Raw genomic sequence first — 19,106 nt, 5'->3', positions numbered from 1 at the left:
CCATTTGAGGATTATGGAGGCCACTGTGCTCTTAGGAACCTTAAGTGCAGCAGAAATTTTTTTGTAACCATGGCCAGATCTGTGCCTTGCCACAATTCTGTCTCTGAGCTCTTCAGGCAGTTCCTTTGACCTCATGATTCTCATTTGCTCTGACATGCACTGTGAGCTGTAAGGTCTTATATAGACAGGTGTGTGGCTTTCCTAATCAAGTCCAATCAGTAGCTGGACTCAAATGAAGGTGTAGAACCATCTCAAGGATGATCAGAAGAAATAGACAGCACCTGAGTTAAATATGAGTGTCACGGCAAAGGGTCTGAATACTTATGACCATGTGATATTTCAGTTTTTCTTTTTTAATAAATTTGCAAAAATTTCTACATTTCTGTTTTTTTCTGTCAAGATGGGGTGCTGAGTGTACATTACTGAGAAATAAAATGAACTTTTTTGATTTTTGGAAAATGGCTGCAATGAAACAAAGAGTGAAAAATTTAAAGGGGTCTGAATACTTTCCGTACCCACTGTATATATTTTCAATGTTCTATAGACAAATTTACAAATCAAATTTATCAAATTTACAATTTCCACTTAAGCATCTGCTGGCTCGGAACTACAATTCTTCCCCGCGTGACTAGATCCACAACAGACCTGCCAGCTAACAACTTGCACAGTGCAGTTTTGGTTAAGTACTTGGGCATTGTTAGATATAAAAATAAACTTCTGATTTGGCCTGAGACCATCCTTATCAAGTATAACACATCTCTTTGTCTTCTTCTAGTCTTAGTTTAGTGACTTTTAGTTAGATCCATATGATGCATTTTGCTTTGTTTATCTTGTTAAATAAATGATTGTGTATACATGCTGGTTTCTTTTAACATTGCATAAAAATTAAGATATTGCCATCCTCCACGAAAAACTCTGAATCCGTCAACCGACTAGCTATTGATGGAATACTCTGTTAAAGTTATTAATTTAATCATTAATCAGAAATTAAGTACATTTAATGAGACTAAATGTGGTAATTTGTTTTATTTTTCTCTTGTTTTCAAATTGTTTTGCAGCAATGCTTTATTTCGAGTTGAATTGAGAGCTTTTACTTCTGTATGACATTAAAAAGTGTCTGTAGCCTGCTTGACACACCTCTGAAATAGCCGTCAGAAAATGAGATTCCGCTAAATTTCCTCTGCCTGGAGATACTGGGGAATGAAAAAGCATCTGTAGGTTAATGGATGCAGATGAAACACTGAAACACACACACTGCAGCACTTGCTTTATTGTGAGCATGTGAAAAGGTCGCTGTATAATCTGCATAACTGTTGAAGAGGGGAAAAAAAATTCTCCCTGAGGGAGATCAAACACACAACCTTCTGGGTGAGAGACTTGCACTTTACCAACTGAGCTAACACAACACTTTACCTTTTGTCCAAATACTTGTCTTATATTCTCACCCATCATTTAATGGATAAAAAAAATGCTCCGATGCAAAACTTATTTGCTGACCCCTGTTGTATAGTGTTACTCCTTCTTCATCGTATGTACGTATTCAACGTAGTGATGAGCAGCTCCACTGCAATAATTCTACAAGAAGGAGAAGAAGAAGAACGTAGTGATTAAACGTGCTCTGTAGCGCTATTTGTCTGTTTTGGGCTACTGTAGAAACATGGTGGCGCAACATGGCGAAATCTATGGAAGGGGGTGCTCGCTGGTGTATGTAGATAGAAAAGGCTCATTCTAAGGTAATAAAAACATAACAGTTCATTATGTAAGATCTTTATTGATATAGATCAGTATGCCAACCAGCTTCTGGAACAGGCCATGGTCATCTCTCACCTCGACATTTGCAATGCCCTCCTAACAGGCTTGTGCTGTAAAACCCCTACAAATGGTTCAGAACGCAGCAGCGCATCTTGTTTTTGATCAACCCAAAATGACTCATGTCACTGCTTTACTCAGTGACCTCCACTGGCTACCTTTGGTCTCCTGAATCAAATTCAAGTCACTAATGTTTGCATAGAGAGTGATTACTGGGTCTGCACCCATCTACCTAAACTCTAAGCTTATGTTCCTTCTCCGCCACTACGATCCACCAATGAACGCCACCTGGCCCTACCATCCTAATGCTGGGTACACACCAAAAGATAATTGGGCCGATTTCCCCCCTTCCGACAATCCTAGCTATGTCCCGATTATCTTGATGGTTCTACAGATTATCTTATCAGATTCTCCCTTGGTGTGAGGTGTGTTAAGAGTGTCCAAACCTGATCGGAAGAACATCGGAGGCGCCCCGATCGCGAATCGGGATCCGCGAAAGAAATCCTGATGTGTGGGGTTGATCCCCGAGGACAAACGCGCGCACGTTCTGGAGATTATCACGTGAAACGAAACAATATCCAATGAGAAAGCGAGATGATTGAAGCATAAGAAACACAGTCATGGCGCAGCACAAGGTGAAATTAATGTGGACAGCAGAGATGGAGGATCAGCTTGTAGATTTGTTCAACGTTTCTTCCTGCATATCGTCTGCCATGCTTATTATGAAGATTTCCTGTGTTCAGTCTAGACTCGGGTTGAAAATCTGTTTGTGTGTGGTGTGCTGTCTTTGTCACATCATGGCACACCACACACTATAGGAGCAAAACGGTTAAATCTAGGATTTTTTCTCCTCATGTTTGTGGTCTATCACATTTTGAAAATCTTATAAGATGTAAAAAATCCTTTGGTGTGTACCCAGCATTACAAACAAATCAATCTCACTCCCAGCTGTTCTTATCTGTGACACCACGATGGTGGAACGAGCTACCGAGCCATTCTATAATTAAAGGTACAGGTCATTTCCATGGGTTGTATTTATCATTTTTACTGAATATTCACTTTCAGCAATTATGGCTTTTATATTGGGGCACCTTTTTCTTTCATTTCATGCATCTAACACTTATATAATTTTGTGCTAAATGTCAAGGTTTTGCCTTTCAAATGATGCCTTTCAAAATCACTGTAATCATTAAAAGATGAGAAAGGTAGTTTAAAAACTATTTTACTCATTAATATACATCAGATTTTTCACTTTGTGTGTGTCCGAGAAATCTTTGTCAACTGTGTTACCCATTGACAAACCCCCTATAAATCAGCAATGGTTTGCTCCAAAGTCACATGTCTGACATCACGTGATGTACCTTTCTTCAGTGGTGGGCATTTTAAATACATGTTGAGTCTCTACTTCTCCTCTTCAATATTTAATGAGTATTATTGTCTTCTCATCAAGTAGTTTAATTGCTCATCAACCGTGCTATCAGCATGCTCTTGTGTTCTTGCTTTAGATATTATATTCAGTGGCATTGGGTGGAGTAAATTTTTGGGGAAGCTAAGTGAGAGAGGATGTACTTTTTGGAGGGCAATTATCTAATGTATTGTGCTATTACACAAAATTGAATAATTAAAAAATTAATTAATCTTTAATTGAAAAATTAAAGATGTACACTATCTGTTATCAATACACATGCTGAAAGTTGCATTTACCTACATGTACACTCTCTCTCTTTTCTCTTTCTCTCTCTTTCTCACTCACTCACTCACTCACTCACTCACTCACTCACTCTATCTCAACCCAAATAGCATACATAGCCCGCTGCTAATAGTGCACAGTACAAATAGGCTATGGTTAAGAATAAAAGAAGCATTCACAAGCTCAATCAGAAAACGTTTGAAGTTTTACATTTGCATAGTAGCAATGTTGCATGTATCAAATAGGCCTACATACTTCTTATTTAATGCTTGGCCAAATGTTCATAACACAACATCATTCAAGACTAACAACCGAGTACCAGACCCACAGATCATAAACAATTAGTCAGGTAACCTTGCCCAGTGCTCTGTGGCTGGTGCTGGCCGTGGTGCTCATTATCTACACAACCGCAGTAAAAACAATAAGATTACTTCAGCTGACTATTCATTTGCAGCTAAATCCAGGCAAGCAAAGCAAAATTAACAATATAACCACATCAAAAATCGCACACATAGCTGCAGTTCAGTTAAGTTCAGAGAGATAAAGAGGTGACATTTCACTCACCCTATCTGAAAAGGAAGGGCATTCTCCTGTCTTTAAGATAAGATATAACTTTATTAATCCCCCGTGGGGGAAATTTAGGTCAACATAGCAGCACAAAGGGATATATGGCGGCGAAGTGGACAGTAACCCAGGCGGCCCACCAAAATCGGTCAGACATATATAACATGTGTACCTACTGTAATATTCCCCTAAACCAGCTGAGTGGTATGTGCCGTGGATAAGTGTACCAGTGTAAGTGAATAAGTGTATTCATTCGCACTCATTTACTGACTCAATGGTGATCAGAGGTGGCCATTGAGTACACAACTCATACTCAAGTACAAGTAGCCTACAAGTCATTTTCACAGCAGCATGGGATTAGCCAACGCAACGCTGACAAAATAATCTCACCTCAGCCATTAGGACAGTTAGCCAAAGTTAAGAAAACTATGCTAGATACAAAAACAATGTCAAATAGCTTATTTAGCACTGTATGACATTGAGTGATCACCAGCTGTAGGTGACAGTCTCATTTTTATGATAGCATTATGATTATGTCATTATCATTGACCTTAACTAATCATAATCATTGTACAGCGGCTGGCTTCCCTTGGCATCATCCAAGACTAATCACACTTAAGCAGTGGCATGACAGTGGCCTCATGTGATTGGTTAGTCATTTAATGTTTTCTCACAAAGGGATGCCAACTCTGCCTGGCCTCCTCACGCAGACTGCAGCTGAGTCTATGGTGGTGCAATATAGTGTTTCACCACACATCCAACGCAAAGGTCGTTGAATAACTCGAAATTCAGTGTAATGAGGAGTTATGTAGAAAAAATATTCATCCTTGATGATAGCATCTGACAGAATATCTGTTTTCCAGCTCAAAATGTATATGTTTTAATCACTTAGACAACCTCAAAACCCCTTGGGAATAGACTCAAGGACTTTCAAACAACTGTTTTATCAAATGTGTAGTACTTGATTTATGTCTTCTATGACACAACATTTGTCAGCAACACAGTTGACAAAATAATGAATCTAATGTGTATTTTCATATAACGATTTAAAAAGTAATTAAGCTTGGCAACTAATGAATTTTGAACATAGAGGGGGTATATTATCGAAACAAATAGATTAATTAGCAATGTTGATATGAAATGTACTCCTAATTATAGAGTCACTCTACCACATGCCATCAGAGCACAGGTGTCTCTCTCTAACTTCAAAACGCTCTTGAAAACTCATCTCCTCCAAAAAACTCTTCCCTTATAACACCTCTAACTCCTAACCTCTAACATGCACTTCCTGTGCTCTTCTTCTTCTATCCCCTTACAATTCTCTTGTATTGATTGCACTTTTTAGTTAACTCTTCTTTCCCTAGGTATTTAGTCCATTGATGCCATCCGTGCTATTAGCTCTTAATATTATTTATTGCTGCCCTTATTCAATTCAATTCAATTCAATTTTATTTATATAGCGCCAAATCACAACAACAGTTATCTCACAGCGCTTTTCATAAAAGAGCAGGTCTAGACCGTCTAGCCCTTACTAGTATGTATTGTCAATTGTAGGTCTCTTGTTGTATTGATGCTCTGTTGATGCTTGTATGTTGTTCCTTACTTACTTTGGCAGTGGTGGAAAGTAACGAAGTACAAATACTTCATTACTGTACTGAGTGGAGCAGCAGTGAATAGAAATGTAAAACTGATAAAGCCGAAGTGCTATATAAATAAATGTTATTATATCACGTAGTCCAAAAGACAGACTGAACAACAGTCCAATATTTACTATTATTTGAACAAAAATCAAAATTACAATGTGTGAATTACAAAGTGATGAAATATGGAATTTATGTTTATTTCTTCCTTTAATTTGAGGAACATAACCTTCACATCACTCCACACATATCACATTGATGTTTCACATATTACATATTTGTATCTGCCACCATAAACGTCCCTACAGTAGAGCAAAAGCTTGCTTCATATATGTTGTGATTTATTAGCAAAGTCTGTTTCCATTACACTTTGTAGCATTTTATTTTAATTGATACACCACAGCCAAGTGCAAAAATCTGCAGAATCTGCAAAAGTAAATTTGTAATGAATGACTCCTGTGTCAGCATTCCTCTTGGTCATGTTTTATGCAAAATATTATCACATACTATTTGATGCTATAATCATGGTTGATGGTTGACCATAGTGAAGGAGGAGAATACGGCTATTACACATAAAGTTTTACTAATCCATAAAATAATGATAATACTTTTTCCCCTCAAAGACAAAGATGTAGAAGAGACAGAGATGCACAACAAGTGGCACAAAGTGTGTTTCTCTGCCTCTGATTCATGCCTGTACCTAGCAGTAAATAAAACCATCAGCTCTCTCTTTGTCCTCTCTCTTCCATTTTTGCTCTCTGTAGCTAAGGACCTCCGCCTCTTATTTTTATCTTTCCTGCGGAGATTTCTTTTGTTTTAAATTTTACTTTAGTCGCCTAACTTTTAGTAAAGCAAGGCTAGTTTCTATTGATAAGCAAGGCTTTTGTTCTAACTTTGTTAATAATTAAACAATTTGTGTTTAGATAGAGTTTCTATCAGATGCTAGCTACCAACCAATGGATCAAGAACACAGAGCACACTACCTACCTGACAACTGTCTAGAATAATTCTAAAGCAGGTTTTGCAATCAAAGACTTTTGCATCCCACTGTTGGGCCAAAAACGCAAAACGGGGTCGGCAGCGTTTCCAAACTTTCCAAACAAGTTTTAGGTCTTCATTTTCGCCATTTTAGTCTGGACAGGAGGTGCAAACGTAGCAAAATGGTTTTTTTGAACATTCTTTATATTGAACATTTTCAAAATTGTAACACACACAGTGCACAGTGTACATACGGGTTATATGAAATATGTAGCACATCCATAATACATCCACAGCAATGATCTCAAAAGTCCTCGCTAGGTTTGCATTTCAGGCGGTTAATCTTTCCAGAGAAATATAGTCTGATATCATGGACTTCCACAGATGTATTGAGGTAGGTTCATCTCCCACCCATTTGGTCATAACAGCCTTTCGGCCCAACATAAGCAAAAGGTGCATAGTATTCTTATATGATCTTAGTGATTCAGGGATATATCCCAATAGACATACTATTGGATTAGACTGTAATTGCTGCTTGATTATCACACTAACCTCATCACATACAGTTTTCCAAAACCGTTGAATCTTTTTGCATTCCCAGAGGCAGTGAAATCTTGTCCCTAAAATATTCTTACATTTTAGGCAGTTTGGAGAGGCCCCTGCTGTATATTTACTATACATATATGGGGATATATAGACATTTTGTGTGATGTTATATTGAATTTCTCTGAATCTGTTACATATGGATATTTTTGAAGGTAAAAGTAAGATTTCCTCCCATATTTTGGTCTATTGTTGTTTTCAACTGAGTCTCCCATGATTTCTGTAGGAATGATAGTCTGTCTATATTCAAATGTTGCAGCTTAGAATAAAATTTGGAGACAAAGTGACCTTGTTTAAGACTATCTAAAAGTCTTTTCTAATAAGTTAAAGTCATCTGGAAGATTGAGAGTATCCATTTTAGAATATACATAGTGTTTGACCTGAATAATGTAAAGTAAATAATTTTGGGGATAAGATTGACTCTGCCGAGAAAGGAAACAGGAAGCTTCTTCCAACTCACCATCTTGTCCTTAATGTGTTTTACCATGGGGCTAACATTTTCAGCATAAAGTTGATTAACTTTAGGTGTTATTTTAACCCCCAGGCACGTGAATCCATCTGGTGCCCAATGAAAGGGTTTTACAAAGTCAGGTTTGTACTCCGATAAACTGAGAGCCATGATTTCAGATTTTGTAAAATTAACCTTGTATCCAGAGATTTGACCAAACTCTTTCACACAGGTGATTAACGCGGGTATTGAGTTTTATGGGTCTGTTAACGTCAGGAGGATGTCATCCGCGTACAGTAGAATTTTGTGCTGGGTTGTTCCTATCATTGTTCCTTTAATATCAGAGTTTTGCCGGATAGCAATTGCTAATGGCTTTATGGCTAGAGCAAACAGTAGAGGTGATAGTGGTGACCCTTGAGCTGTACCTCTGTTAAGTTGAAATTGGGCAGAAATTAGACCATTTGTTGAGACCGAGGCAGTGGGCATTTTGTATAAAAGCTGTACCCATCGAACAAAATCTGAATGAAAGCCTAATATTTTCAACACTTCAAGCATGTATTTACGCTCTATACGATCAAATGCTTTCTCTGCATCCATCGTCATTATAGCACTTGGGGTTTGGTGGAAATTAAGAGAGTGAATAATATTGATTTAAACGTCTTGCGTTATTTGATACGGCCTTTTATGAACCCTGTTTGGTCTGCATTAACTGTATCTGTCACTACTCTTTCTAGTCAATTAGCCATTATTTTTGAAAGTATCTTTACATCCACTCCAAGTAAGCTAATTGGCCGATAAGAAGCACATAGTTCTGGATCTTTTCCCCTTTTGGAAATAACTATAATATGAGCTAAGTACATAGATTTTGGAAGTTCCCCTTCTTCAAAAGATTTGTTGAACACACGTTGTAATAGTTTGTTAATTTTGCTTGTCATCTTTTTGTAAAACTGTACACAGAATCCATCTGCCCCTGGACTTTATCTGACTGGAGTGAGGAGATTGCTTTATCAATTTCTTTTTCTATTGTAACTGGTCCTTCAAGCAGTTTAGCTCGTTCATCTGTTAGTTGAGGCATCTGTATCTAGAACTAAAAACTTCCTACTGGTTTCATAAAATTTCTGAAAGCATTCATTGATCTTTGTATTGTTTGTTTGACGGATTTGATCCTCATCAGATATTGCAGAAATAAAAGCTTTTTGGGGAGAGTTTCTTGCAAGACGAGCTAAGAACTTATTTGGCTTATTTCCAAATCCAAACAATCTTTGTCTAGCAAACAAAATATCAGACTCAGCCTTCTTTGTTAGTGAGTTAGTCAACAGTAGTCTCGCCTCCTTTAATTCTTTAAGTACCCCCTCCGATTTGGATCCTCTAATTTTTTGGTTTTCTTTTCAATTTGTGATTGTTCTTGAGTGCACTCCTTTTTCTTCTTACTGATCATGCCTCGCATGTAAGCTTTATAAGCCTCCCACACCAATCTCGGATCAGAGTCATTGTAGTCATTTACTTCTAAATAAAGGTCTGTCTGCGTTTCCAAGAATTTGATCGCCACAAAACAGTGATGTGTTAATTTTCCAAGAGAACGATCGGTCTGCAGGCCTAAGAGGTTGCATTTCCAGAGTGACAGGAGGTCTGAGAGGGCAATGGATCCAATGCCAGACTGTTCTACAAACGGGGCTAGGTGGTCAGACACTAATATATAGTCAATTCGTGAGAATGACAAGTGAGGTGGAGAAAAAAAAGTGTAATTTTTATTATTAGGATTCATGTATCTCCAACCATCTAACATTAACATTTAACATTAAATGTCTCAAGAAGATTTTGTAGTGCTCTGCCAGATTTTGATTGATCTTTATGAGGAGGGTCTCTATCTAGAGAGGGGGAAAGATTTACAATTAAAAACATCTCTAATTATCATATTTGTACAGTCCATTTCGGCAATTTTACTGAGTAGGAAGGCAAAAAAGTCTTCGTCATAAACATTAGGAGCATAAATATTTCCTAACAATACTGATTCTCCATACAGGTCTTGTTTTACTAGAATTAGCCTTCTGTCTGTATCTTGGTAACTATTTTAGCTGTAAATGGCAACAATCTATGAACTAATATAATTGCACACCTTTTATTTGTACAGTAAGATGTAAAATATACCTGTCCGACCCATTCCCTAAGGTATTTTTTGTGCTCCTCCTCATTCAAATGGGTTTCTTGGAGGAAAGCAACGTGGACATTTTCCTTTTTAAGATAGTTTAGAACAGTTTTCCTTTTGATAACATTATTGGAGCCTTTGATATTCCAGGTACAAAACTTAATATTCAGAATCATGTAGTATTATATCATGCTGCATAGACTCGTTTACCTTATCGCATAATTTGGATATGCTTTTAATCTGAAATCCTGCCTGGACAAAAAACAAAAAACACAAGAACAATCCAAGCAAAAACAAGCTAAACGCTTGGATAAGACCTACCAAATGTGGCTAAAAAACAGCCAAGAAAAACAAAAAACAAAAGCCTTGTCATACTTAGCTGTAGCAGTACAGCTGAGGGGGTCTAAAAAGCAAGCCATTTTTGTAGTTAATCTTGATTCCGAAATCACATGGTTTGAACCGCCATTTTGATTCCAACATCAGCCTCCCTTGAGCCCATTCTGAACCGGATCTGCAGTCACCCATGTAGTCGGGTCCACCCCCTCTCTTAGTCTCTCCCACTTCTTTGTCTCTCTCTCTCACTCACACACACACAAAAACCTACACACACGCTTGCTGTTTTGTTGTATGTTTTGTATGCTTTGTTTTATTGGCTTTATTTCATTTTTGCTTAGAATGGTTAATCACGATTTACTAGCTATAATTGTTGATCACTGATCTATGCTATAGTTAAATAAATCCTATTATAATTTTAATAAGTCGTTGCCGTCATTGTAATTATTTGTGTATAATGTTGGCGGAAGAGTTTGTTACCACGGCCAATGTACGGATTAACCATTCTTCTTTGCAGTCTTTGCCATCTATAGATAGACAAACACCTTTTGGACTGATTATATTTGGCTCATATTTGGTTATTGTTCCCTGAATAAGTGGACATAGTCATCATGACTTCACCCGTTGGTTTGTGGACTGACGTCTTGAAGCCTCGAGTTTGGCCGTAAGGGCGCCGCCATGTTGATATTTTGCAACCAGCGGCACCATAGTGACTATATTTCGAAGAGACTGGAGCCAACGGCTACGTGTGGAGCTAGCTAGCTTGCTTAGCTAGGTGCATCTTTAATTCACGTTAACTCATTTTTTGTCATTTTAACCGGATGATAATTTTATCTAGCAAACAACAGGTTTAAAATGAAAAGTACTCACCAGAGAAAGTGAACAGCCAACTTTCTCTCATCTTAGAAATATGGTAAGGTTCAGACCATTTCTCACTTCAGTAAACACTGAAAATGTATTGCATGCTTTTATTACCAGCAGGCTACATTACTCTTCTTTCAGGTTCCCCAACAAAACTGTGCACTTATTCTCAATTCTGCTCTGAGAATTTAAACAAGGAAGTGCAAAACACCTTTTTCAAAATCACTTCACCAGCTGCGGGCAAATCATCATTTCAGTATTCCTCTTCTTTATTTAAATTAACTCATAGGTTTGCACTTGATTGTGTTCAATTCAATTTTATTTATATAGCGCCAAATCACAACAACAGTTATCTCACAGCGCTTTTCATAAAAGAGCAGGTCTAGACCATACTCTATGATGTTATTCACAGAAGCCCAACAATTCAGAACATGCTTCACACATACAATGACTCTCAGGTCCTCTGATTACTTTCTACTATCCAGACTACAGACTGCAACATGGTAGTTCCTATAGATCCCCATAAAGGAAACTGAAACTCCCTATTTCAGTTGAAAACCGAGTTTAAAATTACATGGACGTGTGTGATAAAGCAAATTCCTAATGAGCCACCCCTATAACATGATCTTTGTAATATAATGAATTATAAAATTGTTAATTGAATATTTATATTTTTAGCAGCTTTGTAAGTTATACTTACATAATATACATTTTTAAAACTGCATTTCACATTATGTGAAGGACAACCGCAAGTCAATTCAATATTGCCACGTTTACTGTATTAGTGATAAAAAATTGTAGCAGTAGTCAATCTGTTTTACCTACTTGTGATTTCCATCTTTTTCATTTGTATTTTGTATCTTGCATTGTCCTCATGTATTTTATCTTCATAGTGGTTTTACGTGCCCTTTGTCACCCTTTGTACTTTTGTTTTATAAGTGCTATATAAATAAAGTTATCGTTATTAACATTTAACAAAAACCATTATCTTTCTTTTAAACAAAGTGCACCCCAAGTGAAGTTCTTCGCTCTGTGGCCATGTGGCAGTGTTGATCTGTGAATTGGTCAGTCCACCACTTTTACCCAGACTGAAATATCTTAACAAATGAAAATTCAATCTGGAAGACTATCTTCATGCTAACTTAAATAGTTTATATTCTCTCTCTCTATCTCTCCCTTTTTCCGCTTCCAATCTCTGTGAGCCGATCATCTTCTGCTGTAAAACTGTTCCTTTCTCTGCTGCCATCAGCAGTCATTTCAGGGTCAGATAAATGCAGTCCTCCTCCACCAAAGCGGGAACCTCCGGGTCTGAAAAGTGAAGACAATTCTAAAGTGCCTTAAACTTGCATTCTTTCTAATGTCCAGCAGGGGGCAACTCCACTGGTAGCATAGAGAAGTCCAATTGGATTGAACTTAATGCCAAAATGTCCCTTCTTCCTACTTGAGTTATTACATCAATAAACACTTTCCTTATGAGTTTATGATCACAGTCATTCGGTTTAAGCCTTCTTCAACAAAGCGCGACGTTCATTTTGTAAAATATGGTCCCATTTAGATCAACAGCCAAAATTAGCATCCCGGTTAATTATAGTTAACGTGAATTACAGGTGCATCTTGCTAACCAAGCTGGCTAGCGCCACTCTCTCATTCAATAACCGTCAAGTCAGGTGTCTGGTTCCAAAAAACAAAACAATGACAGCCAAATGCCAAACTCTAGACTTCAAAATGGTAGCCCACAAACCAATGGGTGACATCTCAGTGACTACGTCCACTTCTTTTATACAGTCTATGCCTCCATCCCTGAGCTCATCAGTCGTCCCGCTCTACATTACATCCATCCAGATCATCAGTTATCATTCCTCACTCCTTCACCAGCGCCACCATGGAAAGAAGGATAACCTCTGACGCTCTCTCCACACAGTCGACGTTGATTTCTCCGCTGCTCTGAGTATCAGTGCGCTGCTGAACCCCCCGACAGCGCAGTACCCCAGCTATCATCAGAATCCTAGCCGAGAAGGACTCAGGTGGATTACCTAAACGGCACGACGCATTACATCGATATCAAGAGGGTTGTGTCTGAACGGAGATAGGTTTATAATGGTGTTATTGTAACCTGGGCTTCACTGTGGTGATTTCTGTGGGAAATGTTGAACCTCCACTTTTGCTGTGTGTATATATATCAGTACCATGCTGCTGGGCCTTGCATTGTTCCTGTCACCATGTGTGAAACCAATATCGGGGCATTATCAAGACCAAAGTCCAGTGATACGAATGTTGAATGCAAGTTCACTGCCAGTTCCTGTGTGATAAAGTGGCAGTTACATTGATGTCACACACACACACACACACACATGCCTGACACACATCCACACACATTCATATCTGGAACCCACAGTGTGCAGCCCAAACTCCAGCTGTGCTCCACACCATTTTGGTGAGGACAGGCAGAGTTTTTCCCTTATTTTGGTTCCTAACCCCCTCCATTTTGGATCACTGCGTGACAAGCCATGCACGTGGTCATCTTTTAATTAAGTCCCTCTTGATTGAAGCATTGGATGAAATTTATATGCAAACTGCAAGATGGTGTCACTGGAGGGGCAGCCAGTTATGGCACCTTCTATTTTGGGTTTTCTGGTGCCAAATATTCTTAATTTATCACTGAAGATGGAAATTGTGGGGTTTGAACAATTTCGACTGGTTCTTCTGGTGTTTTTTTCACATCTGTTTCTGGGGAGTCATGACGACAAGACCAGGGATATTGTTTATCTTCAACCAGCTGATTGCAATCTCCAGACTGATCCTACTACCTGGAGCCAAATGCGCAGTCAGAAGAAAAAGGTATTTCAGTTTCTTCCAAATAAGATGGACAAGCTTTCGACGCTGACCAAAACCCAGCAGGAATACAGCGTTTTGCAATTGTGTTTTTCTCCTGTTATCTGCAGAAATTCTCAGATGACTTTGCAGTAGTATGTGTATCAAAGATGGACAGGAGTCAGAATACAGGAAACTGGTAGCCAGCTTTCCTGAGTGAACCACCTACTCCTGAACATTACAAAACCCAAGGAAATAGTCATAGACCTCAGGAGAACAAGGACTGTTGTTAATACCATTAACATTCTTGAAGAAGTGGATACATACAAATACCTAGTTCTAGGGTTCGTACGGACATGAAAAACCTGGAAAGTCATGAAATTAGAAAATGTTTTTGAAAAAAATAAAATCACAAAAGATTTAGAAAAGTTATGGAAATTAGTTTTCTTTCCAGATTTTGCGACCTGAAAATGTGACCCACGTGAATCATGCAGATCTGTAAAAAAAAATAAATAAAATGTAGTCGTGCTGCTCTGTCCTCTCCTCTGCGTGTTTGACCGGGGGCGGAGAGGCCACGATGGAGGCAGTGAAGCAGGTGAAGTGAAGGGTAAAGTAGAGGAGTGATCATGTTTCCACCTGCTTTGTCCGTAGTTGTTACAAGTTGTTAAGCTAATAGCGAATTGTTACGAACAAGCTAAAACAAAAGCAGTCTGTATTATTTATTTAATTTTACATAGCGCTCATTCATAACAAAAGATATCTAATTGCACTTTTCACAGAGAGCAGTTCTAAACCGAAGTCTTTGTAATACACTGCTCAAAAAAATAAAGGGAACACTAAAATAACACATCCTAGATCTGAATGAATGAAATAATCTCATTAAATACTCCTTTCTTTGCATAGTTGAATGTGCTGACAACAAAATCACACAAAAATTATCAATGGAAATCAAATTTATCAACCCATGGAGGTCTGGATTTGGAGTCACACTCAAAATCAAAGTGGAAAACCACACCAATCCAACTTTGATGTAATGTCCTTAAAACAAGTCAAAATGAGGCTCAGTAGTGTGTGTGGCCTCCACGTGCCTGTATGACCTCCCTACAACGCCTGGGCATGCTCCTGATGAGGTGGCGGTGCTCCTGAGTCCCAGACCCGGACTAAAGCATCCGCCATCTCCTGGACAGTCTGTGGTGCAACGTGGCGTTGGTGGATGGAGCGAGACATGATGTCCCAGATGTGCTCAATTGGATTCAGGTCTGGAGAACGGGCGGGCCAGTCCATAGCATCAATGCCTTCCTCTTGCAGGAACTGCTGACACACTCCAGCCACATGAGGTCTGGCATTGTCTTGCATTAGGAGGAACCCAGGGCCAACCGCACCAGCATATGGTCTCACAAGGGGTCTGAGGATCTCATCTCGGTACCTAATGGCAGTCAGGCTATCTCTGGCGAATACATGGAGGGCTGTGCGGCCCCCCAAAGAAATGCCACCCCACACCATTACTGACCCACCGCCAAACCGGTCATGCTGGAGGATGTTGCAGGCAGCAGAACGTTCTCCACGGCGTCTCCAGACTCTATCACATCTGTCACATGTGCTCAGTGTGAATCTGCTTTCGTCTGTGAAGAGCACAGGGTGCCAGTGGCGAATTTGCCAATCTTGGTGTTCTCTGGCAAATGCCAAACGTCCTGCACGGTGTTGGGCTGTAAGCACAGCCCCCACCTGTGGATGTCGGGCCCTCATACCACCCTCATGTCTCGTACCACCCTCGAGTCTGTTTCTGACCGTTTGAGCAGACACATGCACATTTGTGGCCTGCTGGAGGTCATTTTGCAGGGCTCTGGCAGTGCTCCTCCTGCTCCTCCTTGCACAAAGGCGGAGGTAGCGGTCCCGCTGCTGGGTTGTTGCCCTGCTACGGCCTCCTCCATGTCTCCTGATGTATTGGCCTGTCTCCTGGTAGCGCCTCCATGCTCTGGACACTACGCTGACAGACACAGCAAACCTTCTTGCCACAGCTCGCATTGATGTGCCATCCTGGATGAGCTGCACTACCTGAGCCACTTGTGTGGGTTGTAGACTCCGTCTCATGCTACCACTAGAGTGAAAGCACCGCCAGCATTCAAAAGTGACAAAAACATCAGCCAGGAAGCACAGGAACTGAGAAGTGGTCTGTGGTCACCACCTGCAGAACCACTCCTTTATTGGGGGTGTCTTGCTAATTGCCTATAATTTCCACCTGTTGTCTATTCCATTTGCACAACAGCATGTGAAATTGATTGTCAATCAGTGTTGCATCTTAAGTGGACAGTTTGATCAGTTTCACAGGAGTGTGACTAACTTGGAGTTACAACACAGTGTTGTTTAAGTGTTCCCTTTATTTTTTTTGAGCAGTGCAGTAACGGCGCTACTTGTAGCGACGCTACTGCTCAACACTGCTCGGATGGTGGGCATGTTGAAGCAGGCTCAGTGGCAGGAGGGCGCTGAGACGATGAGACCGGCTCTGTCTTCTTGCAGTCAAAGATTAAAGAGTTTATTCCATGCACAGTCAAAGGGCTTCACCGTGTTTGTCGTGTTGCCGGTCTTTTATCTTACGTCGCAAATATTGTTGCATCAAGCCCGGTGCAATGTAGCCATACTTTTGATTTTCTCCACGTCTTTTACATCACCATAGCCAATTCCAATCACTTTTAGATTTGGGCACATCAAGCACGATGCATGCTTATTGGCTCATTGACGTTAACAAGAACCTTTTAGGTATTGAAATTTGGTACTAAAAGACAAGACACTTTATGATACTCGATGGTATTAAAGCAATTCGGTCGGTGCCTAAAAAGTATTTAACTCGATACCCAGCCATAGTTTCCTCCACCTGATGTCTCACTTACTGTCTTTATCTCTGTCTCTGTTGCTGTAGGAACGGAGAGGAAGACATGGACTCAAATGTCACCGCTGCCAGCACTGTGACAAATCCTTCACAAGATCTGGATATTTAAAGATTCATCAGAGAGTTCACACTGGAGAGAAACTGTACAGCTGTGACCAGTGTGGGAAAACTTTCACTCAGTCAGGAAACCTTGAAGTTCACCGACGCGTTCACACTGGAGAGAAACCATACAGCTGTGACCAGTGTGGGAAAACTTTCACTCAGTCAGGTAATCTAGAAGTCCACCGACGCGTTCACAGTGGAGAGAAACCGTACAGCTGTGACCAGTGTGGGAAAACTTTTACTGCATCAGGTCACCTAAAAATGCACCAACGTATTCACACTGGAGAGAAACCGTACAGCTGTGACCAATGTGGGAAAGCGTTCAATAAATCAGTTAACCTTAAAGTCCACCAACGTATTCACACTGGAGAGAAACCATACAGCTGTGACCAATGTGGGAAAGCGTTCAATAAATCAGTTAACCTTAAAGTCCACCAACATATTCACACTGGAGAGAAACCGTACAGCTGTGACCAGTGTGGGAAAACTTTCAATAAACCAGGTGACCTTAAAATCCACAGACGTATTCACACTGGAGAGAAACTGTACTGGTGTGACTGGTGTGGGAAAACTTTCAATAAATCTCTTGGCCTTAAAGTCCACCAACGTATTCACACTGGAGAGAAAACGTACTGGTGTGACTGGTGTGGGAAAACTTTCACTAGATCAGATGTACTAAAAGCCCACCAACGTGTTCACACTGGAGAGAAACCGTACTGCTGTGACCAATGTGGGAAAACTTTCACTACATCAGGTAACCTAAAAGTCCACCAACGTGTTCACACTGGAGAGAAACCGTACAGCTGTGACCAGTGTGGGAAAACTTTCACTACATCAAATGACCTAAAAATCCACAGACGTGTTCACACTGGAGAGAAACCGTACTGGTGTGATCGGTGTGGGAAAACTTTCACTAGATCAGATGTGCTAAAAGTCCACAAACGTATTCACACTGGAGAGAAACCGTACAGCTGTGACCGGTGTGGGAAAACTTTCACCTCATCATCTAAACTAAAAATCCATCAACGTGTTCACACTGGAGAGAAACCGTACTGGTGTGAACAATGTGGGAAAATCTTTGCTCAGAGTAGTCACCTTAAAGTCCACCAACACAGTCACGCTGCTTTGTTGTGAACATTCTTCAGAGCAAAGCTAGCTGTTTCCTCCTCCCCCTACCCTGATAGCTGTGTTGTTATATTTTGAGCTTCTCTACAAACTGACGGATACACAACAGTAACTTTATATTTTCAGCAGCATGTATAGTAATGTGGCTGCAACTACATTTACATTAATTCATTTAGCTGACGCTTTTATCCAAAGTGACTTACAGCTGCTATTTATGTCAGAGGTCGCACGCCTCTGGAGCAACGAGCGGTTAAGTGTCTTGCTCAGGACACCAAAGGCATGTGTCTTATCCATTGCGCCATCACCACCCCACAACATACTGTCCTGTCCTTCCTCCTCCCAATCCTGCTGTCGTCACACACTTATTATTATTTGCTATCTTGTTATAGTTGAACATATGTCCTTACTGGAATTTCCTTAAAATATATGTATGTCTGTGTTCACTGTTTATATTTGCTGTTAGTGAACGTGGTCTTGTTCAGACAGAAAGCAAAGCCAAATCTAATTGATACAGATCCACTTGTGTTGGCGCCAGCTGAGGGGAAGATATTTATTCTTAAATAAAAGGTTCTCTTTGATTCTTCAAGACCACCATGTTTCCAATCTGGAGACGCAGGCACCTGTTGCAGTTCCATTATGGCAGAGGTGCACACGGATAAGAAATAGTGGGCCATAAACCCCAGTAAAACTAGTCTTAGCTGGCTCATCCCACGAGGTCAGTTTTGGTCTTCCAGGTTTCTTTTTGTTAGAAAGAATCCAATTCAAGACAAAGTTTAACTGAATCTAAACGTGCTCCCTTTGGACCTGCAGACTGAGCCCTGAAGATTTACCATAATCACTTCAGCTCTGTGAGAGCGCCGGGGTTAAACTAAATAAAGTTATAGCTTTTTTATGTGAACTTTGCACATTTTTAAATTTAAGTAAACAGTGTTGCACTGTAATCTAAAAAGTAAGGAGGTGGCTCTGGGCCAACTAAACATTACAGTAATCAGGGGTGGGAGAAAAACGTGTAAGATTCTGATTCAGTAAAGCGAGTGCATTACCGCCCCCGCTGCTCCGATTCTCCGGCCAATCTCCTGCTCCAGTCTCCCCTCACTCGTGAACAAGAC

The 19,106-nt window shown here is 40.0% G+C and overlaps 1 protein-coding gene across 1 annotated transcript in view; it reads left to right on the top strand.

The window, feature by feature from the left end:
* The window catches only part of LOC123979809 (zinc finger protein 595-like), a 24,041-nt gene extending 4,935 nt beyond the window's left edge, over nt 1-19,106 (top strand). The window contains exon 2 of the mRNA XM_046063941.1: nt 16,801-19,106. Within this exon, the coding sequence (XP_045919897.1) occupies nt 16,801-18,006 (1,206 nt within the window). The 3' untranslated portion in view covers nt 18,007-19,106. The remainder of the gene's footprint in view (nt 1-16,800) is intronic.

The sequence above is a fragment of the Micropterus dolomieu genome, linkage group LG01 (genome assembly GCF_021292245.1).
Source record: "Micropterus dolomieu isolate WLL.071019.BEF.003 ecotype Adirondacks linkage group LG01, ASM2129224v1, whole genome shotgun sequence".
NCBI lineage: Eukaryota > Metazoa > Chordata > Actinopteri > Centrarchiformes > Centrarchidae > Micropterus > Micropterus dolomieu.
The sequence above is the reverse complement of the archived record's forward strand: the minus strand, read 5'-3'. Positions and strand labels throughout refer to the sequence as shown.